Source organism: Taudactylus pleione, unplaced genomic scaffold (genome assembly GCF_031769625.1).
Source record: "Taudactylus pleione unplaced genomic scaffold, aTauple2 ptg000032l, whole genome shotgun sequence".
Taxonomy (NCBI): Eukaryota; Metazoa; Chordata; class Amphibia; order Anura; family Myobatrachidae; genus Taudactylus; species Taudactylus pleione.
Genome location: NW_028284434.1, coordinates 41,721,633 through 41,746,815, shown reverse-complemented (window position 1 = coordinate 41,746,815; position 25,183 = coordinate 41,721,633). Strand labels below are relative to the sequence as shown.

At 49.7% G+C, this 25,183-nt stretch overlaps 1 protein-coding gene across 4 annotated transcripts in view; it reads left to right on the top strand.

The window, feature by feature from the left end:
• BRAT1 (BRCA1 associated ATM activator 1) overlaps positions 1-25,183 on the top strand; it is a 54,337-nt gene that overhangs the window by 19,417 nt on the left and 9,737 nt on the right. For all 4 annotated transcript variants that reach the window (XM_088452047.1, XM_088452046.1, XM_088452045.1 and 1 more), the window contains exons 8-12: positions 9,027-9,145; positions 9,232-9,418; positions 9,749-9,822; positions 10,568-10,661; positions 11,040-11,138. In XM_088452047.1, coding sequence (XP_088308173.1) covers positions 9,027-9,145; positions 9,232-9,418; positions 9,749-9,822; positions 10,568-10,661; positions 11,040-11,138 — 573 coding nt within the window. The remainder of the gene's footprint in view (positions 1-9,026; positions 9,146-9,231; positions 9,419-9,748; positions 9,823-10,567; positions 10,662-11,039; positions 11,139-25,183) is intronic.

The window sequence follows — 25,183 nt, the reverse complement described above, 5'->3', positions numbered from 1 at the left end:
TTAAAGAGATACAAAGTTATCATTTGGACAAGCTTATCCCATAAGGAAAATCTCTGGAAATAATCACAATAGGCTTCGTATGGATTGCAATCGCAATCATTACTATATCTACGCAGTCAGACTGCGTGTGTAATCGCTATTGCGATCGCAACAGCGATCCTTGCTGAATCATGCCCTTGGCGCGCTGACTCAGACTCTAAGAAGGCCCTTGAGGCTCTTCCTTACTGGCGATGTTCTCTTTGGGCCAGAATTGGATAAGATAGTAGCCACTGTGGCAGCTTCCAAGACGACGTTTCTGACTTCAGGAGCAGCCCCTAGAGCGCAAGCGTCTTTTTTCTACTTCAGGGTCCATAGGGTATCCACAGGATACCTTGGGTATAGGTGTGACGTCAGTCGCAGGGCACCAAAGAGTTAAGCTTTCAGCCTCCCAGGATGCACTAGGTCCCCCTCCTATACCCCGCCCCCGGGCCAAGGCACCTCAGTTTTTTTTGGTGCCCGGCCGGAGTCGGGTGCACCTGTTGGAGTGGGGGCTAGAAGAGCCCCTGAAGCTTTTTCTTCATGCAGCTGTGGCTGCACATCTGGATGAACAGCATGGACAGTCAGTCCTGACGTCCATGCTGTCTTCCCTACACCCCGCCGGTACCAGAACGCCGGTACTGATCCGGGGATGCTGGTGGGCGTCTGGGGTCACAGCTAGCGGTGACCCCAGATGCTCCGGACCATGGCCGGATTCAAGGGGGACAGAGGTAAGCAGCGGGGTCCCGCGGTGGGTCCCCGCTGATCACATGGTCCTAAGTCCCCAGGCAGGGGGCTCCCTGGGGACTGGCTGCAGCGTGGAGCCAGGCGACCAACCTGCGCTTCCACTACCCCCTGGGACAGCGGACCGCAGCAGAGCGGTAGCGCTGCGGCGTCCCAGGGGTTAAATGCATGCCAGGGGAGCGCGCCTTCCCTGTCTCACAGCCAGCGCCTCCCCCGCTGCACACAGCCCTCTCTGCACTGTGCTGACTGGTCCTGTGTCAGCGCTCCTCCCCCAGGCCAGCTTCTCTCTGCTCCTCGGCGGCCATCTTCTCTGCAACGCATGGTGAACGCTGCTGGAAGTCTGGAAGGAAGCATCGTGGTCTGGGTCCCCCCGCATACCTCTCCTCCGCTGTGGCTCAGGTCTGTGTATGCAGCGCTGTGTCCTACCAGGCCCTGTGTCTGTGTAGTTGAGTGATCAGCGCTGTTAGTGCAGGAATTGTTATTTCTCTGCATTGTATGTGACTGTGCTAGCGCTGCCTGTAACTTTTCTTCTCTAAACTGTCAGCTTTATTACTGTCCCTGTTCTTCTGCTAAAGCCCTTGCAGTGCGGTGCTGCAGGGTGGTCTCTCGCCTATTTAATACTTAATTGGTGAGAGAGGTCACATACGTGGTGCCATCATGTCTGAAAGTGATTTTCCCCTCCGGCTACAGTGTACCACGTGCAAAGTACCGTTAGCGGAGGGGGAGGGTAGCGCGGAGGGCCTTTGCCGGCAGTGTTTGTCCATGGCGCGGCCTATTACGGTTACAGCACCGGTACAGGAGCCGCCCTGGGCTTGTTTCGCTCAGGCGTTAACAGCTTTAGTGGGCCAGTTAGCTCCACAGCCCGCGTTTACTCCGATGGGTTTGTCCCAGCAGTCTGTGGTGTCGTCACCCATGCACGGGTTCCCACGACAATTGGTGGTACCCCACAGTCTCCCTATTTCCCCGCTCCCGGGTTCTCAGGAGCCAGCGTGGGTTAACTCCCTGACGAGTTCTGTACAGCACTTGTCGGATGTGTTGCAAGGGGAGTCTGTGATGCGGCCTCATAAAAGGCCGGTGGCGTCTCTGTCCGCTCCTTATGAGGATGACGAAGGGACGTCTGATGATGGGGAGATTCTGGATCCTTACGATCAGGAACCTCTCCATACTAAGGACGCTGATGCTAAGTCCAAAGTATATATTCCTGGACTTATTCGGGCGGTCCGCACAGCCTTGGTGATTGAGGACGAAGTTCCCCCAGCGGCTAAATATACCAGCCGCAGAGACGCCTGGCGGTGGCTTATCCGTTCGCGGATAATTATTTTGCTAAGTGGGAATCCCCTCCACAGGTGGATTCTCACGTGACCCGTCTTGTCCGTAGTGCCACATTGCCGATGCCATCCATGTCCTCCCTTAAGGATGCTACGGACCGCAAGGTAGAAATCTGCCTGATGTCCGCTTATTCCCTTGCAGGGGGGGCAGCACGGCCGGCTATGGCCATTTGCTGGGTTGCCAGAGCGATGGAGCGCTGGGCGGATTCATTAGAGGCTTCTTTTGAATCCGACTGTCCGGCCGAACAGGCGGAGTTGATTGGCAATCTCCGTGATTCGGCCACCTACATCAGGCTCTAGACATTAGTACTCTGGTGTCTAGAATTTCTTCAGCAGCGGTAGCTGCTCGTCACACCTTGTGGCTGCGATCCTGGAAGGCGGACGCAGATTCCAAGAAAGGTCTGGAAGCGTTGCCGTTTACCGGAGAAGTTCTCTTCGGTCCGGATCTGGATAAGATTGTGGCCACGCTGGCGGCAGCCAAATCTGCTTGTCTCCCGTCGGCCGCTGCTCCTTCTGGTTCTGGACCATCGTCCTTTCGGTCATCTAGGGCCCAGGGCAGGCCCAAACCACAGTCGTTTCCTCGACAGGCTGGCCCTAAGAAATCGGTCAAGCCCCGGAAACAGGCATGGAGTACCAGACGTCCGGCCCCCAAGCCAGATGACAAGCCTGCGGCCTGACGGTCCGGGTCTCCCCTTGGGGGATCCCAGGGTGGGAGGCCGCCTGCTGCAGTTCTCCCGGTGTTGGTCGTTCACTACGACAGACACTTGGGTTCTGGAGGTGGTCTCCCACGGGTATGCCCTCTCCTTCCGGCACAGACCCCCGGCTCGATTCTTCACCACGGGTCTACCATCAGACCGGAACAAGGCTACGGAGCTGCGGAAGGTATTGCACACTATGCTCCAGGCTGGAGTTATAGTGCCTGTTCCATTCTCCCAGAGGGGCCAGGGTTTCTATTCAAATCTATTTTTGGTACAGAAACCCAATGGGTCATATCGTCCGATTCTCAACCTCAAAGCACTCAACAAGTCTTTGCGGGTCCCGAAGTTTCGGATGGAGACCCTACGGTCCATCATTCTGGCGCTGGAACCTGGGGACTACATGGTGTCATTGGACATACAGGACGCTTACCTGCATGTCCCTATTCTTTTGCGCCATCAAGAGTTCCTTCGGTTTGCAATCCGCAGCGACCACTTCCAGTTTCGGGCGTTACCTTTTGGCCTGGCGACAGCACCACGTGTTTTCACCAAGGTGATGGCGGTCATGGCGGCTTCTCTGCGGCTGCAAGGAGTCCGCATGTTGCCGTACTTGGACGACCTGTTATTGGTGGCAGGATCTCCAGAGCTCCTGTTAGACCACTTGGACCTGACCATTGCACTGCTGCAACGGCACGGCTGGCTAATCAACTGGCAGAAGTCCACTCTAATCCCGTCTCGGAGGATTCTGCATCTTGGAGCCTTATTGGACTCGGGACAGCAAAGGATCTTCGTGACGGAGGACAAGATCTCTGCTTTACAGTCAACGGTGCGCAGTTGTCTGCACAGCCGCCGGGTGTCCTTACACTCGGCGATGAGGTTACTGGGCTCCATGGTGTCGGTGTTCGACATGGTGGAATACGCCCTGTTTCACTCCAGACCTCTGCAGCACCTGATCCTGTCCAAGTGGAACGGGCTGCCTCAGTCTCTGAAGTTCCAGACGATTGTGCTCACCCCGGAGGTTCACCTGTCCCTTGCGTGGTGGTTAAAGACGACCCACCTCAACAAGGGACGTCCGTTCTGGGTTCCAAATTGGGTCCTGTTGACAACGGACGCCAGGCTTCGGGGCTGGGGAGCAGTTTCGGGTCCACACTTGTTCCAGGGCAGGTGGACGCCGACAGAAGCGGAGCTTCCAATAAATATCTTGGAACTCCGTGCGGTCTTCAATGCTCTCCTGCAGGCACAGCGGTTTCTCCAGGGTCACCCGGTGCAGGTCCAGTCGGACAATGCTACCACCGTGGCCTACATAAACAGGCAAGGAGGAACTCGCAGTCGGGCGGCTCTCGTAGAGGTCTCTCGGATCCTGGTTTGGGCGGAGCGCAATCTTCCGGCCATATCAGCGGTCTTCATCCCGGGAGTGCTAAATTGGGAGGCGGACTTTCTAAGTCGCCAGGACGTTCATCCAGGGGAATGGTCCCTGCACCCGGACGTTTTTCAACTACTGGTGGACAGGTGGGGTCTTCCAGAAATCGACCTCATGGCGTCCCGGCACAACAACAAGTTGCCGGTGTACGGGTCTCGCACAAGAGACGAAGGGGCGTCTCTGGTGGATGCTCTGTCCGTCCGGTGGACGTTCAGGTTCGCATACCTGTTCCCTCCGGTCTCCCTTCTTCCACGGGTAATCCGGAAATTTAAACAGGAAGGAGGGACGCTCCTGTTGATAGCTCCCGCGTGGCCCAGACGGCACTGGTTCTCAGACCTTCAGGGTCTGTCCGTGGACAGTCCTCTGCGGTTGCCGCTACGACCGGACCTTCTGTCTCAGGGTCCTTGTCTTCACCCGGACCTGACTCGGCTGTCTTTGGCGGCGTGGCTGTTGAGACGGCCATGCTGAGGTCCCGGGGGTTTTCCAGCTCTGTGGTGCGTACCATGTTACGAGCTCGGAAACCGTCTTCCGCGAGGATATACCATCGCGTGTGGCATACGTTCTTCCAGTGGTGTCGACCGAGAGGTTATGCACCGCGGGAGTTTCGTCTGTCTCGGATTCTCGCCTTCCTGCAAGCGGGACTAGATCATGGGCTTCGCCTTGCTTCTTTGAAGGTACAGGTTTCGGCCCTATCTGTCTGGTTTCACCGTAGGATTGCTACAATCCCGGATGTGCGCACCTTTATGCAAGGTGTTCTCCGTATTCAGCCGCCCTTTGTTCCACCTGTGGCGCCTTGGGATTTGGCTGTGGTCCTGAGGGCTCTCCAAGGACCGCCGTTTGAACCACTGGGCTCAGTGGATATTAAATGGCTAACAGCTAAGACTGTTTTCCTTCTGGCCGTTGCTTCGGCCAGACGTGTTTCTGAGTTAGGGGCTCTTTCTTGTAGACCCCCTTTCTTGGTTTTTCATGGGAACAGGGCAGTGCTCCGCACTCGGCCCGAGTTTCTTCCCAAAGTTGTTTCCCAGTTTCATGTTAACGAGGAAATAGTTGTTCCGGCCTTTAACTCACCGGGTCTTTCCGTGGGTGAGGCCTCTTTGGATGTTGTGCGGGCCTTAAGGACTTATGTTGACCGCACTTCTTCGTTTAGGAAGTCGGACGCTTTGTTGTCCTCTATGGCTTCTGTAAAAAGGGTTGGCCTGCTTCAAAGCAAACTTTGGCAGCCTGGATCCGTATGGCTATTTCTGAAGCTTATCTTCATGAAGGCCTACCGGTCCCTCCTTCTCTGAAGGCTCATTCCACTAGGTCTGTGGGTCCTTCGTGGGCAGCTCGACGTGGTGCCTCGGCAGTTCAGATCTGCAAGGCTGCTACGTGGTCTTCTGTCCATACCTTCGTGAGGTATTACAGGTTTGACACCTTCGCCTCTCAGGATGCTTCCTTCGGGCGGCGGATTCTCCTTTCTGCACAGGAGCGTCCCCACCCTTAAAGGATACTGCTTTGGGACATCCCCAAGGTATCCTGTGGATACCCTATGGACCCTGAAGTAGAAAATATGAGATATGGTAAGAACTTACCCTTGTTATCTCTATTTCTACGAAGTCCATAGGGTTCCACAGGCCCTGTCGCACCTGTGCTGCAGATGGGCTTTGCTCTGGTCACCGGTTTTCCGTCTCCCTCTGGTGAGAATGTGATTCTTGTATGTGTCCAGATCTTTGTTCTCTCTCTTCCTTCTCCTCCTCCGGCCTATGGCTTGGTAACTAACTGAGGTGCCTTGGCCCGGGGTATAGGAGGGGGACCTAGTGCATCCTGGGAGGCTGAAAGCTTAACTCTTTGGTGCCCTGCGACTGACGTCACACCTATACCCAAGGTATCCTGTGGAACCCTATGGACTTCGTAGAAATAGAGATAACAAGGGTAAGTTCTTACCATATCTCATATTTTTTCGCTCCTTTCACCCGCAAGCGAAGGCCAAGGGACAGTCCTTTTCTAGGTTTTAGAGTTCTTCCTCTAAGACCTCCAAGCCTAGAAGCAAACAGTCCTGGCCTACCAGATGCCTGGCTGCTAAGTCAACCGACAAGCCTAACGATCGACGGGGCGCGCCTGTCCCTGGGGGACCATTGTGGGAGGCCGGCTTCTGCTTTTCTCCGACGCCTGGATGGCGACAACGACATGCCTTGGTTTGTGGTGTAGTATCACAGGGCAATTCTGTGACCTTACGGAAGTGTCCACCGGCCAGGTTTTTTTCCACTGGCCTTCCAGCGGGTCCAGGAAAAGCAAAAGTGCTGCAGGAGTCCATTCACTCTCTGATAGCCTCCAAGGTAATTGTTCCTGTCCCACTGGCTCAGAGGGGCCCAGGCTTCTACTCCAGTCTCATCTTGGTTCAGAAGCCGAATGGTTCCTTCCGTCCAATCCTCAACCTCAAGTCCCTCAAAAAGTATTTGCGAGTTCCCTGTTTCCTCATGGAGTCATGGCTCTCCATCATTTTGGCGTTGGTACTGGGGGATTTCATGGTCTTTGGTCTTTCCACGGCTCCTCATGTGTTCACAAAAGTCATGGCGGTCATGGCAGATCTCTTGTGGCGCAAGGGTATCAGAATCTTACCTGGACGATCTGCTTATTCTGGAAAGATTTCCGGACATGCTGATGGAGCACCTCCGTCTAACAATAGATCTTCTCCAATCGCATGGATGGGTCATCAATTGGAAGAAGTTCTCCCTGACTCCTTCCCAGGAGATACTCCATCTGGGGGCCCTGTTAAATTCAGGGTTTAGAGAATGTTCCTCCCAGTGGACAAGATTTGGGATCTGAAGGACAAGATTCAAAGGTTGGGTTTGCTAATTTGACTGGCCTGCCTGGGGCGGGGTATAGGGGAGGAGGAGCCTGGGCTGCTCAAGTCTGAAGAATTTAACTGTTTGTTACCCAGACTCCAGACTATACCCAGCTTAGTTCCTGTGTCCCCTATGGAGTTAGAAGAAAAGGACTTAACCAGGTAAGACATAAGCCTCATTTTCCCTTTACTGCAGTCCTCATGGTGCTGACCCTGCCAGTGCTTATAGCTTCATGCGGCCTCCGTGCCAGACATTGTTACTGGTGTCTTCAGATAAAATATTTAGCAGTTTTTTACAGTCATCATACAGAGACCTAGAGGAAATGTATAATTCCAGCAGCTGCAGCTACTAAACAAAGGGGAAGTCCCACACTAGCATAGACAAGGGAACCGTGGCTGCGCTTGCTGGATACATACACTAAGGCCTAATTAGACTTGTAACATTTATCAGTATAATCCTAAACTAAATTACTATCACTTGTCATAGTAAGTACATTCATGTGCATTTATATTCGTGCAGCAACATTAGTTACATATAGCATCACCAGTTTCCAATGCACTTCTAGGAGTAAGTCACAGGAAAATATCTTAAATTGTTGCCAGAGGACATGTCAGTAGGATTTCGGCATCTGAATGTCGACATAGTGTATTTATAGTGTTAGAACCCTTACTGCAGTCTAACCCTAAACCTGTCATGTACTGTCGATATTGACCATGTCGACATTTTGATGCTGTCCAGTTAGTGAATGTTGACGATACGAATGTCGACATAATGACTATATACCGTGTCAATATTGTCTCCAACTGAACGATTCTCTATAAATTGATTTGCAATGAAATGGCAAGAAATTGCCCTTGTAAATAAACAGGGAGGTGTACTAGTGGTCCCAGCTTGCCGGGAGCTCCAGTATGAGTCACATTTTTCAATCAATATCAGACAGCTGAGGAAAAGTTTTCTGACATGGGCTAAACTGCCCCATTAATGCAGGTATTACCTCCAATCTTGGTAGGAGGAACCCGATACGTCCTGCACAGTATCCCGTTATCCATGGTGTCCATACAGGTCGCTGGTATCGTGTTCCCTGGTTGGGGGCATGTTGACAACTGGGCAATGAGCGCAAGGTGGCCATTTGTAAGCAGAGGGTTACTTTATCTGTTCAATCTGGTGACGGAATATGCCGCAGGCAGCCGTCGATGAGGCCACAATATATCTAGCAGTGACAAAGTGTAAGCTGTACTTATAATTATGCCACGTATAATTTCCTGCTGGGCAACCCAGAGAACATTGGTGATGTATTAAGTTCAAAGTACTCAATAATGGCCGCTTTCACGTCTTGGAATATGGTAGGTTCCAATAAAGATGGGTTAGTTTCAGGAACTTCATTTGAGCTAAAAATATGTAAGATAAGTTTGATACATCCTGACCTTTCAGCAAGTGAACATACAGTGTAAAATATCCAGTGCCACCTGGACATGAGATCTTTTACATACAAAATAAAAATAGTATTAATAAAACTACCTAGCCTCAATGCACATCCTCCCTCCCCCTCCATCTTCTCTGCAGCCAGTCCTGCTGGGGAAATACTTTTTCCTCCTGTGAGCAGTGATACCACCATCAGCTGGTCAGAGGTGTGAGAGGTGACCCTGTGTAATACATGCCCCCTTCCTGCGTCTATACCCCCTCACCCCAAGACCAGCTTTATACTGTACTGCAACCGGCGTTGGGGGAAAACACAGCTGACGGAAAATTGGGCCAGAGACTTAGGCTGCTTCTCTGTATGTATAGTGACAGTGTCTCAGAATGAACATTAGCTGTGGTCAATTCAATGAGGAGCCCCATTTATTACACATAGCCGCATAGGGAATGGTGGGAACAGCGAGGTAGGAAGGGCAAGGAATGGAGTAGAAGGAATGTGTCAGGCTAATGTTCCTAAAATACTGTAAAGTTAAGACACTCTGAGAGTATACACATTTATCTAGTAATGACTCTTGTCTTGCAGGTTTTCTAGATGAACCAGTGTCTGATCCCATCATTGTTGAAGATCTCTTATCTAGAAAGTCTTCATGTGTCGGCCTGTTGGGTCAGTGCCTGAGCCATCTGATGGAGCTGTGTGAGAGGGTAATCTATAGGACACTGTACATACTGCACCATGTGAAGACCCTTTGTGTTGGTTATGTAATTGTAATGGAGTCCTCACTTTTCAGGATGGCCTCCCCATGCAGGTCCCCCATGACGCTGTGCTGTGTTCTGTGGTGTCAGTTCTGCAGTTCAGCATCGGCCAACCAGCTTGTGCTTCATCTACTGGGTCCCACTTCTGCAGGTTCCTGATAGGTTCCCTTCGAGTCCAAAGGTCAGCGCTGGATGCCATCGGAGCTCTTTCATGTTGGCCATGTGAGGCAAATATTGGCTAGCTGGTGTATATATTGCTAGCATCTCAGTTCTATAATTCCTTTAATATGGGACTTATTCCACTAGAAGCTACTAACATTTGTAGTGTAATTCTAGTAAGTTGTTATGTTTTATTGCAGTATGTCCCATTAATATTTCAGTCGGTACCAAAATGTAGATATTTGAGTAGATGATGTAGGAATTACACTGAATGGAGACAGTGAGCGGTAATAATGTCAAATACTAGCGGGGTGGGGTTTCCCTATTGTACCCTGATCTGTGAGAGTCATGGGGTCAGGTGACCATGCGTTATCTAATATTTGTTTTTTTCAGTGAGAGCAGAAATCTGGGCAAAGACATACAACGTGCTGACTGCTTATCTTGAGAACCCAGAGACAGACCCGACAGTAAGAACTCCATATTGTCCTAGCTTATTACTAGTATGCCCCCCGTATATATACTAAGGTAAATGGATAAAGCTGAAGACCGATTTGCTGCCCTAGTTAGTGTATTACCCACCTTTGTCATTTTCCACCTTCTGTAGATATGTTGTATTATCCAATAGAGCAGAGGTACCCAAACTCCGCCATTACAGTACACATTTTAAGGCTATCCATGCTTGAGCGCAGGTGACTTAATTAGTACCACAGCCAATTTGATTTAACCATCTGGACTGAAGCTTGGATATCCTTAAAACTTGGACTGTAATGGTGGTGTTTGGAAACCTCTGCAATACAGGCTAGTGGCCTGGCAGGACAGCAGCATATATGAACATCTTTAGCACTGTCCTTTATAAGTCAGCTTTGACCCCCTGTAGTCTCAGTACAAGACCTGATCATTTCTCGTGTTGGGTTACATTGTGCTGTTCGGTTCTTGTACATACAGAATAAGCACAGCGTAGAATGGCCCAATTACAGAACATCTGTGATAGAGATCAATTGATAAAACAGAGCAGGAGAGAACCACAAGTGCTTTATGACAAAGGAAAGAACAGTGAAAGTTATTTAGTATTATTTATATTATCTATTGGCTGGGTCGTTACATCTACAGTGTTGTCCTCAGGCAGAGGAACGAGGAATGTCACGTTAGGACGATGCACTGTGCAGGCAGCCAGTCTAAAGTGTATCTGACTCATCACTGTCCTCACTTTAGGTTCTGAAGAAGGCGTTTCAGGCGTCACTGACGTGGCTGCGGGAATCTCGCACATCTGATCAGCACTGGGAACAAAGCGTCTCTTTCCTCCAAGGTCTGACATACCAGCTGATGTATAATATACGCTCTGTTACACGCCTGGATCTATTTGGTTACTGAATAATTAGGTGGACTACACTAAATGTCATGTTTGTACTGATTGTAAAAAGTGGAGATGTAGTGTGGGTATCTGTGTCTTTACTTTATAAGTTACAAGACACATCCAGCACAGAGTGACCATTAGAAGACTGACATTGTCTCAGTCTGACAAATAGAACCTTGCAGGTGTGATTGTCAGTTTGCGCAGCAGAACCGAGTTTCCTCAGTTATCTCGCAGACTGAAACAAGCTTACCTCCATTTAGGGTCTTATTAGAACGTCGCAATTCATAAACTACAATTTGTGCCGAAATTGATACAGGTTCTATTTTCCAGCTCTCTGCCCCGTGTTAATGAAACGCTGCTGCAGCCCCTCTTGGGAAGTTCGAGATACGACCTTAGAATTCATCACTCATGTCCCAGATGCTGTTAAAGGTACCTTATTACCATACCATATTTCCAACATGATGCATATAGTAAGTAATCTATAGTACTTAAATAAATTTCCAGTTTTGTATGAAGGAGAAATAAGGTGTAGATCTATATGTTAGAAACATAACGTGTGTGTGTGTGTGTAAATCTGTGTGTATGTAGTGATTAATCTGACTGCCTGAGATTTGTAGTAATATAGTAGAGGAAAAAGAAAGCACTCCTAAAAATGTGAAAACAAGTAGATTATTTAGCTTACTTTAGCATAATTTTTACATATTTCCTAGTGTGCCATCTTTTTTCTCTAATACATGGGTCAGCAAGCCCTGGCACGCATGCCATAGATGACATGCAGACTAGTTTTAGGTGGCACACTGAAGGTTTACCAACTAGGACCAATATGTAAGTTTCAAACTTAAATATAGACCTCGGTATTTCAAAATCAAAAGATCAATATGTTTTATTTATTCAATTACAGATATAAACAATACCAATTAGCCTAAATTTAACCAATTTACCTACAAGCTTGGTTGGTGTATTGGTCATACCCCCAACTCTTTGATCCCAGCGTCTCACTACTTCCCCCATTTTCGGCTGTTCTATGCTTTGCGCTGTAGCAGTTCATTTTCAGTTCCTTGGCAACACTGCTAAGCGACTTACGTGTGGCGTCATCTGATACAGACTTTTACACTGCCAGCAATAACCCAGGTTATTTTCACGTGAATGTGCAGCAACCTGAGTGAGGCCGCCAGAGTTCTCAGCTGGGTCTCACCCGGGATGGGCTTGTGTACAAAATTCCAGGTGTGACCAGGCAATGTGGTGTGAAAGGGGTATTAGTTTGATCATTCTTTTTCTTGTACATTTTACTTTATGTGGGTGGTTTTTTTTAAATGTATTTTCTGTTTATACTTCTATATTTATTTAAATCCACTGCTCTAGAGTAGCACTTTTAGCTGGGTCCTGTTGAGCTATGGCAGGAGACTGAGACTATGGGCCATATTCAATTACAGACGAAAAGCATTTTTTTGCCTGTTTTTTTGAGAAAATGTTGCCAAAAAAAAATTTGCCAAATTCAATTCCAGGACGATTTCGCCTAAGCGGAAACTCTCGATGCATTGAATTCTCCCAAAAAGATTCTCCAATCAATAGCAGGTGAAAAGAAGTGCAAAATCTTTATTTTGGGGTGCAAACGTGGGGAAACGACTCAGAACCCTTGGGACAGCCCCCCAAAGGACAAATCTGCAAAAAAAACAAAAACCTAAGAACACCACAAAAAAGACATTTTTGGGGTGAAAATTTAAAAAGTGGGGGGGATAAACATAAAAAGTAGCGAAATAGACTTCTTGGGGGCCCCCAAGTAAGGGTCAGGTCTTTTTGGAATTGCAGGTGCATGCAGCAGGTGGATTTTTCATGTTTTTTAAAAAGTTCACTTTAGAGGCATAAAAACATGCTAGCACCCATTTTCAAGTACCCTAAATTTGATGGGAATACTTATTTTCACCAAAAAATACAGCTTTATGCCATTCTTCACCACTTTTACAAAGACGCTAATAACAAGCAATTTACACAACTTAAGTACCCAAAATAGTCTTATTAGGGTTATTAGTATACATCTATATTGATTCCCTATGTTAGTGTATCTTTTTCTGGGCTACAGACCGATTTCCCCAATTCTTTCAGTACTTTTCGCCTGTACCGCATTCGCCTATTTCCGTTTTCTCCTGTTTCGCAATTGAATTAGGTGAAAAGCGGGGACGAGCACGGAATGAATTTGCCTCTGAAACAGGCAAATGAAGCGAAATGTCGGACAGGCGAAAACTTCGCCTCTAATTGAATTCCCTTCAGAATTGTTGAAAGAATACACTGGAGGGACAGCAGGTGGCGCTGTTACGTAATGTGTTGGCGTAGTGTCAGTTTGTGCTACAGTTATGAACTCTGCTGCTGTTATTGGTCTCTGATGAGATGTGATGCAGGTGTAAATATTATTGTTCATGTAATAAGACCTGTCATGTCTGTATGTGTGCAACCAAACCAGCTTATTATATGACTAGTTTTACCACAGAGAGCTTCCCAGTGTGTGCCTACAAGGAGGGTTTGATCTGGTAACAAACATCTAACTGGTGCAAACATGGAAATGTAAAGCTGAAATGCTGTTATCTAAAGATGATTTGTGAGACGTTATAATTACAGACAGACCAGAGATTAATAATCAGGAATGGGACAAGGAGAATAGACAGGCCCATACGCTTATTAGTTGCAGATGATCAGCTGATTCGTATAAGACATGTGAATCCTGCTAAGGGATGCACTGCAGAGACTACAGGAACGATCCAGTTTAAGGGCCATATACAATTTGGAGCGAAAAGTCCATCATCGGAGGTTTTGCCGTCGAAAACTTTCCGCGCGTCGTCCCCGCGTATCCACGTATTCAATTCCAAATTGGAGAAAACGGGAGCCGGCGAAAAGTCCTGCCGTTTTTGGGGAAATCAGCCTGACACCCCCCTAAAGATGCTCTAACATGGGGGTTCACTATGGGTATAGCCCTGCAAAAGGTATTTGGGGTCTTTGAATGGTCTCAATAGGAGCTATTTAGCGTCTTTGGGAGAGTGGTGAGGAATAGCATTTAGCAACTTTTTGGGGCCAAAATAAGTAGTCCCACTAAATTGTATTGTATTTCTTGTTGTCATCAGCAAAACAAGTTTGGCAGACGAAATTACATTGCACTTTTTAAAAAAAAAAAACAGTGAATAGCAATCCATGGTAAAGGTTATCACAAACAATTTCACGAAAATAATAAAATTAAATTAACTAAAGAGATACATTCATAGCATTCAGCATGCGCACAGCAGATGGAAGAAAACTAACCCTCAAGCGACTCGTACGTGCCCGAAGTACTCTGAACCGTTTTAAAGATGGGAGCTTATCAAAAAATTCATGAAATGGATGGCTTGGATCCGATATGATACCTTTGGTTCTCTTTAGAACCCTAAGCCCATAAACATCATGAATAGTTGGCAACTGCACGCCAATGATTTTGCTGGCGGTCCTAACAACCCGTTCCAGTGCACTTCTTTCACTCGCTGTGCAGTTGCCATACCAGATAATGATACCAAACGTCAGAATGCTCTCAATTGAGCATCTGTAAAAGTTTAGCATAGTTACTTTGCTAACTCCCGAGGCCCTCAGACGTCTTAGGAAAAACAAACGCTGTTGCGCCTTTTTAATTAGGGACAGTGTATTTAAAGACCATGTCAAATCTGCCGCAACCTGGATACCCAGAAATTTAAAAGACTCGACTGTATCAACATCCTGGTTGTTAATAAACACTGGCAATTTCTGCTCTAAACATCTCCTACGAAAATCAATTACCAGTTCTTTTGTCTTGTCGCCATTTAGGAGCAAGTGATTATCACCACTCCAAGAAACCAAATTTTTGATCTCTTTCCTCTAATGGGACTCATTGTTCCCGCTAATTAACCCAACGACTGCAATATCATCAGCAAATTTGATGATTTTCACAGAATCAGAAGTCGACACGCAGTCGTGGGTAAATAGCGAGTATAATAGGGGGCTGAGAACACAACCCTGGGGAACACCAGTCTTAATCAACACTTCCCCCGACACAGCACCTCCAATTCTAACTACTTGTGGTCTATCAGTTAAAAAGTTTAAAACCCAGTTACAAATAGACCCACTTAACCCCAAGTCAAACAACTTAGATGTTAGTGAGACGGGAATGACCGTATTAAAAGCAGAACTAAAATCAACAAAGAGTATCCGAACATAAGAATCCCTCACTTCCAAATGAGCTAAAATAAAGTGAAGTGCTGCAAGTACCGCATCATCAGTGCAACGATTTTTCCTATATGCAAACTGAAAAGGATCAAAATCTGCTGGGAAAAAAAGATTGAATATGTCCTAATACCAGCCTTTCAAAGCATTTCATTATCAATGAAGTTAGTGCAATTGGGCGATAATCATTAAGGCATTTTACTACCCCCTTTTTTGGAACTGGAACAATATTTGCCTTCTTAAAACATCTTGGCACTACACAATTAAAAAGGGACAAATTAAATAAGACCGTTAATATCCAACTTAACTGGTCTGCACACCCCTTGAGGACTTTACCGCTAATCCCATCCGGGCCGGCTGATTTACACAAATCAACCCGACGTAGACATTTAATCACATCATACTCCTCCAACATAAGAGGAGACTCCCCCACCCGGGGAATTTGGGGCGTAACAGAAAAACTATTCTCTTGATCAAACCTAGAGTAGAACAGGTTCAAATCTTCAGCTAATAGATTATTGTCATTGCTAATCACATCCTTTTTTATTTTACAACCAGTAATATCCTGGATCATCTGCCACAGGCTTCTCGGATTCCTGTTTTCATAACTTCTAGCTTGAATCTTTGCGGAGTAACTAATTTTAGCCCTCCTAATACCTTTCCGCAATTCACACCTGGAAGATTTCAACATTTCTAAATCACCAGATTTAAACGCTCTATCACGAGCCTTGAGTAGAGATCGAACTTCCCCGTTCAACTAAGGCTTCACGTTGGGAAATATTTTAATACTCTTTGTTACTGTAACACTATTCGTACAGCAACCGATGTAACCTAATACCAATGATGCTAGAGAGTCAATATCTATATCGCCATTTACCCTACTCTCATCAATAAACAAATCCCAGTTTGTGAATTCCAACATATCCTGTAATCTAGTCAGTGCGTCCTCCGGCCATATAGTTACCAGACGTCTGACCGGTCGCACTCTCCTAACTAATGACCTGTAAACAGGTATGAGAAACAGGGACATATGATCGGATCTGCCAATATGGGGGCAAACAACAGTTTCATAGGCTGACTTGAGGTTTGTATACACCTGGTCCAAGGTACGCATGCCCCTAGTTGGAGCCTATACATTTTTATATAACTTAGGCAATACTTTCCTCAGGTCAGCTTGGTTGAAATCACCTGCTATAATAAAAACTGCCTCAACATACACTGATTGTAATTTCGCAATTTCCTCATAAAGAATTCCCAGGGCAATTGTCACATTAGCCTGAGGGGGATTATAAACGGCAATGATAATTGCCACCGAAACTTCTCTGGGCAAATAAAAGGGTCTACATTTGACAGACAGATATTCAATATCCACTGAGCAATGATTACCAATACAGATAGCATCAATACACCAGGCACGCAGGACATACAAACACAGCCCCCCACCCCTACTTTTCCCTGATGAAGAAGTTCTGTCTGCTCTAAACAGAATCCTGTTTCCAAAAGAGACCGCAGTATCCAGTACTAAGTCATTTAGCCAAGTCTCGGTAAAAATTAATACAGAGCAGGACTCCAGATGCTTCATGTATGAAAGAACTACATGTAATTCGTCCAGTTTACTAGTCAGGGACTGAACATTTGCTAGAAATAAGCTAGGCAAAGGGGGTTTGATAAAACATAAATTGAGCCTGGCTCTAGTACCAGCTCGTTTACCCCTTTTTTGCCTCCTCTCCCTCCTCCGATGCCTCTTCCAACCCTGCCTGCGTCTCCAGGGATAACCGAGTCTCCAGAAATGCCCCCCTCCAGAGCGCTGCCCACCCCCATAATCTCTACTTCCATTGCCGTGCACATAGCTCTTCTCACAACTCCAGTCTCCAGACCAGCCACCACTCACCACCCCAGCTGCGACAGACCCATCCAGGGCCGCCACGCTTGCAGGCACAGTAACTCCAGGGGCAGCAGACACACAGGCTCCAGAAGCGGCAGCAATCCCAGCCACCCCCACTCCACCCACAATGCCTGTGGCTGAGGGGTTACCCGGGGCTGTCCCTCCCTCAGAAACCTGCACAGCCTCTGCGCCGGACCCAACAGCTCCCGCAAGCGGCTCCACTCCACCAGCTCCGGAACCTGCCACTCCACTCCAAATTCCAGTCAGGCGGAGACCAAGAAGCACCTCGCGGGGGTATGTGATCCCACACCGGCCGCCGTCACCACACAGGACTCCGACAAGCAGGAACAGGAACAAGCAGGGGTACATGAAAATGGGTGCAAGCATATGTAAAAATCGCTAAAGTGAAGCAATAAAAAGCGCCAAAAATGCACCTTCAGCAAGCACCTGCAATAAAATAAACATCTTCCCCATACTTGCAGACCCCCCCAAAGGCTATTTCGCTAGTTTTTGAAGTTGCACCCCCACTTTGAAATTTTTTTGCCCACTTTTTCAAAGTGCTTTTTTGGGGTGTCCTTTGTTTTTTTTTTTAGCGTTTTTTGACACAGCATCAATGGGGGAGTACAAAGAGTGCAGAGTGGTTTCCGTGCCTCTGCACCCCAAAACCCCAAATCTGCTTTTTTTTTTTCCGCCGGGTATTCATAGGCGAATCTTTATCGCCCATTACATTGCATTGCGTTTTCGCACTGTCGAAAAGACGCTAAAATTGAATCCGGGGATAAGTGAAATGGCAAAAATGACGTCATCGGCGAAAAAGTTTAGCCGAAAACGGCTTTTCGCTCCAAATTGAATACGGCCCTAAGTAGCAAATTATTTCTGCTAAGACGACTGTACCAGATGAGACTTTGCAAACTTGGGCTGCCGGAGTGTGTAGTGCAGCTAAGATCTATAGCAGAAGATATAAAATGCAGCCGCCATGCTCCCGTGCATCTTTTTTTTTTAATCCTATTTTATTATAAGACTGCAATAAACTATACAATATATAGGTCAAGAAATAATGTGGCCTCGAAAAAAAAAAATAATTAGAGAAATAATTCAAAACAAAGGCCCTCATTGAGAGCCGTACGCTCTGAGCAGAGCGCACGCTCTGAATGAGGGCCGGGCTCCATTTTCATGGAGCGTCCTCCTGGACGCTCGTATAGCTGTGGGTCACCACCCACAGGCTATACGAGCGTGCATTGTGATGGTCGCGATGGTCGAGACCATCGCGACCATCGAATTTGCGAGCCGGAGCCTGCGGTTGAGGTTTTCAACCGCAAGCTCCGGAGTGATTTTGGCTCTATCAGAGCCAAAATCACTCCCACTGACACCACTAGTGATGTCAGTGGGCCGGCTTCTGACGGGAGGCGTTCCCGTGGGAACGCCCCCGTCAGGGAGGCACGCCCACCAAAGGGGGCGTGCTGTCAATCAACATTGACAGCACGCCCCCTTTGATCGGACACAACGAGCGAAGGACTTTCCTTCGCTCGTCGCGTCTGGCGCATGCGCACGACGGAGCTCCCTCCGTCGTGCGCATGCTCAGTCCATAACATCGACCCACTTGCGAGCGGACAGCCGCTCGCGAGTGGGTCTGAATCAGGCCCAAAGTCCATGGAGGACATAGAGTCACAAAACCATAGATCAAGCACCATAGGGCCGGCATCGTCAAACCAAAATAGCGCATCAGTGGAAACGGAGTACAGCAGAAATTATATATATTAAACAATTTTTAAAAGGGGGGAGCACCTGTGTACAATTTTTCTTCATTATACCAAGTTGGAAGTTGGCCTGAAGCACGGAGAGTATCTGTAACCTGAGAGGACAAAGTGTGGATATAGGGGAGCCAGATGGTAAAAAAAAATTCTCTCCCCCTTTATCTTAAGAGATAATTCCAACCAGTCCATATGGAACAAATACGATATTCTAGGTTGTAAAAGAGAGCGTCAGAGTATCAGGAGAAATTGAGATAGGATGTTTTTCTCTGCAGCTGCTGCAATTTCTACTTCAGGGTCCATAGGGGTGCACAGGGTGACCTTGGGGTATAGCTGGATCCTGGATCCTCGGGCACCACGGAGTTAACGCTTTCAGCTGCTCCCAGGATGCACTTGGGTCCAACCTCCCCTATACCCCGCCCCCGAGCCACAGGCACCTCAGTTTAAGATGTGCCCGGCCGGAGTCGGGTCACCCTGCGGGGGGGGCTGCAGGAGCAGCCCCCTAAAGCTTTTTATTGTAACTTAGTTTAATTTTTTTTACTATAGTTTTTTTCTCCAGAGCGGCAGCGATGGGCTGTCTGTACAGACGCCCATGCTGCCGCTCCTTCTCCCTGCTGGCGCCGCAACGCCAGCACTGAACTGGGGATCGCGGCGGGGGAAGCCAGAGTCTGTACTAGCCGGACTCTGGCTTCCCCCGGGACTGCTGCCGGAAGACGCCGGGGAGATTAAGGTAAGCCGCGCACCGCTGATTAGCGGCGGTGCGCGGGTTCCTTGTAAATGCAGTCCCATGCCCCCGGTCTAGGGGACAGACTGGGGGCGCTAGCGGTGGCGGCAGGCACCCCCTCCAGCGGAGGAATACCCCGCCAGACCACTAGACCACCAGGGTAAATTATGCGGCAAGCGGGATGCCGGCAACCCGGGGGTTAAATATGCTAGCCAGGGGAGGAAGCCTTCCCTGTCTAGCGGATCCTCCCTTCAGCTCAGTGCGCCTTTCAGCTCGTAGTCTGGCGTCGCTGAGCTGCAGCTACTCGGGCCACTCCTCCTCTGAGGTCTCCAGCGGCGATTTTCTTCAAGTGGCAGCGCGGATACTCTCAGGGAGCACGCGGACCGGTCCCCCTGTGTACCTCTCCCCCGACAAGGACAGTGTACACAGCACTATAGCCCTCCCAGACACTGAATCTGGGAGGTTGATTGTAGTGGAAAGGTGCAGTGAGTATATCTTCCTGCATGGTATGTGACTTTTGCTAGTGCTGCCTGTCTGTGTCTTTTTTCTACTTACTGTCAGCCTATACCTATCCCTTTCCTTCTCCTACAAGCCCTACAGGTGTGCGGGGGAAGGGTGTTTCTACAGACCTCGCCTATATAAATCACGTATTTGTGAGGTCCGTCACATACAGTTGTGTGCTACACAGTACCATATTGTGGGCTGTTGTTCAGCACACTGGTGAGTGCGCACGTTTTCTTCCTAAGTCATGTCTGAGGAGGAGATTGAGCACTCCAGGGCTCCGGTATCGTTCTCCTGCAGGCGCTGTTCTGCAGGAGTGGATAGAGAGGATTTGTCACAGGGCGGCCTGTGCGGACGGTGCCAGGCGCTCCCTGGTATGTCTAAACCTCCCATGTCGCAAGAGCCACCATGGGCGATGTTTTCCCAGGTGCTGGTGTCCATCGCGGACCGTCTGTCGGTCCCGACTGCCGCCCCTACTAGGGCGTTGCCCCTGCCTGCCATCCCCCATTCCCCGGGTGTCCCACAATTATTGCAGACTCCCCCGGGGTCTCAGCCTGTTGGTCCCTATGCGGGGTTGCCAATGTATATTCAGTCCACCCCTGTGGCACAGCAGGCTGTGGTGCCGTTTCAGGCTCCTGTGGCAGCTCCTCCACCCTGGGTGGATGCGCTTTCCCACACTGTCCAAGATTTGGCGGCAACATCTTCGGCTTTTCAGTCGATGTTGCGCAGTGACGTGCCCTCCAGGGCGTCTAAACGCTCAGTCATGGCGCAGGCTGCGCATCTTTCGGATTCTGAGGGGTCCTCGGATGATGGTGAGGTGCAGGATGACTCAGCCTCAGATGCCTCAGTCCAGGAGGTAGACACTAAGTCTTCCATCAATGTGCGGGCTCTGGTTAAGGCGGTGCGGGCCATTCTTCTGATTGAGGATGAGGCACCCGCTCCCAAGTCGAGGTATCCTAGTTTTAAAAAAGCTAAGGTTACTTCTGCAGCGTTCCCCTTGTCTGATCAGTTGACTGATCACATGGCGGTGGCCTGGCAGACACCCAGTAAGCGTTTCCTGCCACAGAAACGCTTGGCATCCAATTATCCATTCCCGGAAGCGCATTGTAAGAAATGGGAAACTCCGCCTGCAGTCGATTCCCATGTAACACGCCTCATCAGGAGTGCTACTTTGCCATTGCCGTCTATATCCTCACTGAAGGATCCTACGGACAGGAAGGTGGAGACTTGTCTAAAGTCTATTTATTCTCTCTCAGGGGCTGTAGCCCGGCCGTCCATGGCCATCTCCTGGGTGGCCAAGGCCATTGAGGGGTGGGCCAACGCCTTGGAGGACACGTTTACGGATGAAGCTCCGGACGTCCAGAGGGCGTTGTTAGGACAGATGAGAGATGCCGCCTCCTACATTGGAGAAGCATCGTTGGATGCTAGCCTGTTGACCTCTAGGGTTTCGGCGGCAGCAGTGTCTGCTCGTAGATCCTTGTGGTTGCGGTCTTGGAGAGCAGACGCGGATTCAAAGAAAGGCTTGGAGGCCTTACCTTTTAATGGAGAATTACTATTTGGTCCGGACCTGGACAAAATAGTAGATACCCTGGCAAAATCCAAGTCAGCCTTCCTCCCTTCAGCTACTACACCTGCTAAGGTCCGGAGCTCGGCCTTTCGTTCCTTTCGGGTTCAGGGCAAGGCAAAGGGTCAGTCCTTCCCGAGGCAGTCCGCACCCAAGACCGCCTCAAAGCCAAAGAAGCAAGCCTGGAGTGCTAGGTGCCCTTCTTCCAAGCAAGAAGATAAGCTTTCTGCGTGATGGGACGGGCCTCCCTCTGGGGGACCCCAGAGTGGGAGGCCGACTTCTTCAATTCGCCCAGTGCTGGCACAATACCACCACGGATGCCTGGGTGCGAGAAGTGGTCTCCCAGGGGTACGCCCTGTCTTTTTGGCACAGGCCGCCTGGCCAGTTTTTTTGCACAAGTCCTTCGCAGGACAAAACCAAGGCCCTGCAGGTTCAGGAAGCCATAGAGGCCTTGCTGACGGCGGGGGTCATTATACCCGTGCCACAGTCTCAACGTGGGATGGGGTATTACTCTACGCTGTTTCTGGTGCAGAAACCCAATGGCTCTCATCGCCCCATCCTCAATTTGAAGTCCCTGAACAGGTTTCTCAGGGTTCCCAAATTCAGGATGGAAACTTTGCGTTCCATCATTCTGGCGATGGAACCAGGGGACTATATGGTCTCCCTGGATATCCAGGACGCCTACCTCCATGTGCCTATAGCAACATCGCACCAACGGTTTCTGCGGTTTGCTATTCTCCACTACCACTACCAATTCAGGGCTCTACCCTTTGGTCTCTCCACGGCACCAAGGGTATTTACCAAGGTGATGGCGGTCATGGCAGCTCATCTTCGGAGCCAGGGAATACGGTTGTTACCGTATCTAGACGACCTCATCTTGCTGGCAAGCTCCCCGGAGGTACTGATCCAGCATCTCCACCTGACGGTCGCTTGTCTACAGGCGCACGGCTGGTTGATCAACTGGAAGAAGTCCTCCCTCATCCCATCACAGCGGATGGTTCATTTGGGGGCCCTGCTGGACTCTCGTCAGCAAAGGATTTTTCTGACTCCAGAGAAGGTCTCCCCCTTACAGCTGCGGATTCACAGTTGTCTGAGCAGTGGCAGAGTGTCGGTGCACTCAGCGATGAGAGTTTTGGGGTCCATGGTGTCGGCATTCGACATTGGTGGAGTTTGCCCAGTTCCATTCCAGGCCCCTGCAGGGGCTGATTCTTTCGGAATGGAACGGATTGCCACACATGATCCGCTCTCAGATGCTGGTGTTGTCCTCGGAGGTGCGCCTGTCCCTAGCCTGGTGGCTGCAGATGGCTCATCTCCTAGAGGGGCGCCCCTTTTGGATCCCGGAATGGGTTCTGCTCACGACAGATGCCAGTCCCCGGGGTTGGGGGGCGGAGACAGGCTCCTTGTCACTTCAGGGTCGTTGGTCGGCGGAGGAAGCGCTTCTTCCCATCAACATCCTGGAACTGCGGGCAGTATACAGAACCCTGCAGTTGTCCGGCACCGCTCTTCACGGAAGGCCGTTCAGGTGCAGTCAGACAACGCCACCACGGTGGCGTACATCAATCACCAGGGAGGGACTCGCAGTCGAGCTGCGATGTCGGAGGTGTCCCGCGTCCTGGCTTGGGCGGAGCGCTATCTTCCAGCTCTCTCGGCAGTCTTCATCCCGGGAGTCCTCAATTGGGAGGCAGACTTCCTCAGCCGTTACGACGTGCATCCCGGGGAATGGTCGCTTCATCCAGAGGTATTCCAACTACTCGTGGACAAGTGGGGGCTGCCAGAGCTGGACCTGATGGCGTCCCGTCACAATCACAAGCTGCCTGTGTACGGGTCAAGGACAAGGGACGCAGGCGCAAGTCTGATAGATGCGCTGTCGGTGAAATGGCTGTTTCAACTGGCTTACTTGTTCCCTCCGATATCTCTGCTGCCTCGGGTCCTGCGCAAGTTCAAACAGGACGGAGGCACACTGATCCTGGTGGCCCCAGCGTGGCCCAGAAGGCCATGGTACTCCAATCTGCGGAGCCTGTCCATCGACGCTCCGTACCTCCTACCTCAACGGCGGGACCTGTTGTCTCAGGGGCCCTGTCTTCACCCGGATCTGGGTCGACTATCTTTGACGGCGTGGCTCTTGAGACAGCCGTCCTGAGGTCTCGGGGCTTTTCTGGCTCCGTTATTACCACCATGCTGAGGGCGCGCAAGCCTGCTTCCGCGAGGATCTATCACAGAGTGTGGCACACTTTTTTTCAGTGGTGCGAGGCCAGAAACTATGATCCCCAGGTGTTCCGGGTTTCGCGTATTCTGGCTTTCCTTCAGTCGGGTTTGGACTTAGGATTACGTCTTTCCTCGCTGAAGGTGCACGTGTCTGCTCTGTCGGTGTGGTTCCAGCGCAGGATCGCTGCTATGCCGGACGTACACACCTTTTTCCAGGGGGTTTTGAGAATCCAGCCTCCCTTTGTGCCACCTGTGGCCCCGTGGGATTTGGCGGTGGTTCTTCGGGCCTTACAGGGTCCGCCTTTTGAGCCCTTGGAGTCAGTGGAGCTCAAGTGGCTAACTTTTAAAACTGTTTTCCTCTTGGCAATTGCTTCTGCCAGGAGGGTTTCAGATTTGGGGACGCTTTCTTGTCGTCCCCCTTTTCTGATTTTTCATCAGGACAGAGCGGTGCTTCGCACTCGTCCTGGGTTCCTGCCTAAGGTGGTTTCCAGGTTCCACATTAATCAGGAAATTGTTGTACCAGCCTTTCAGTCGCCTGATCTTTCGGCTGGGGAGGCTTCCTTAGATGTTGTCCGTGCACTCCAGGTTTATGTGGACCGGACTAGTTCTGTGAGGAAGTCGGATTCTTTGTTTATCCTCTTTGGTTTTCACAAGAGGGGTTGGCCTGCCAACAAACAGACTCTAGCCCGTTGGCTTCGTTCTGTTATTATTGAGTCTTATATGCAGGAGGGTTTACCTGTTCCAGCATCTGTTAAGGCTCATTCCACTCGGTCTGTGGGCCCTTCTTGGGCTGCTAGCCGTGGCACCTCTGCTGTTCAGCTCTGTAAGGCGGCCACCTGGTCTTCCATTCAGACCTTTTTGAGGTTCTATGCGTTTGACACCTTTGCCTCTCAGGATGCATCCTTTGTGCGCCGGGTTCTCCTATCAGCACAGGAGCGTCCCCGCCCTTAGTTGGACTGCTTTGGGACATCCCCAAGGTCACCCTGTGGACCCCTATGGACCCTGAAGTAGAAAACAAGAGATATGGTAAGAACTTACCTTTGTTATCTCTGTTTCTACGAAGTCCATAGGGTCCACAGGGCACCCGCCCTGACGCACCTGGCTTCATATGGGCTCTGTGACTGGTCACCGGTTTTCCGTCTCCCATTTCTGTGAGTATGGTTCTTGTGTGTTCCAGTCTTCCTTCTCTCTGTTTCGTCTCCTCCTCCGGCCTGGGCTGCTTACCAACTGAGGTGCCTGTGGCTCGGGGGCGGGGTATAGGGGAGGTTGGACCCAAGTGCATCCTGGGAGCAGCTGAAAGCTTTAACTCCGTGGTGCCCGAGGATCCAGGATCCAGCTATACCCCAAGGTCACCCTGTGGACCCTATGGACTTCGTAGAAACAGAGATAACAAAGGTAAGTTCTTACCATATCTCTTGTTATTTGCTAATGGCTGACGGGCACCTTTAGGGGGACCAGCATACTTGCCAACTTTCCCTCATTGTCAGGGAGACTCCCTGAAATAGCAGCAATCTCCCTGTCTCCCTGAAGAGTCTAGCAATCTCCCTCATTTCATCCTTACCCCCATTATGAAGCTGTTATATTAAAAAACAGAGATATATACATTCCAATGGGATCATTAGTGTCATT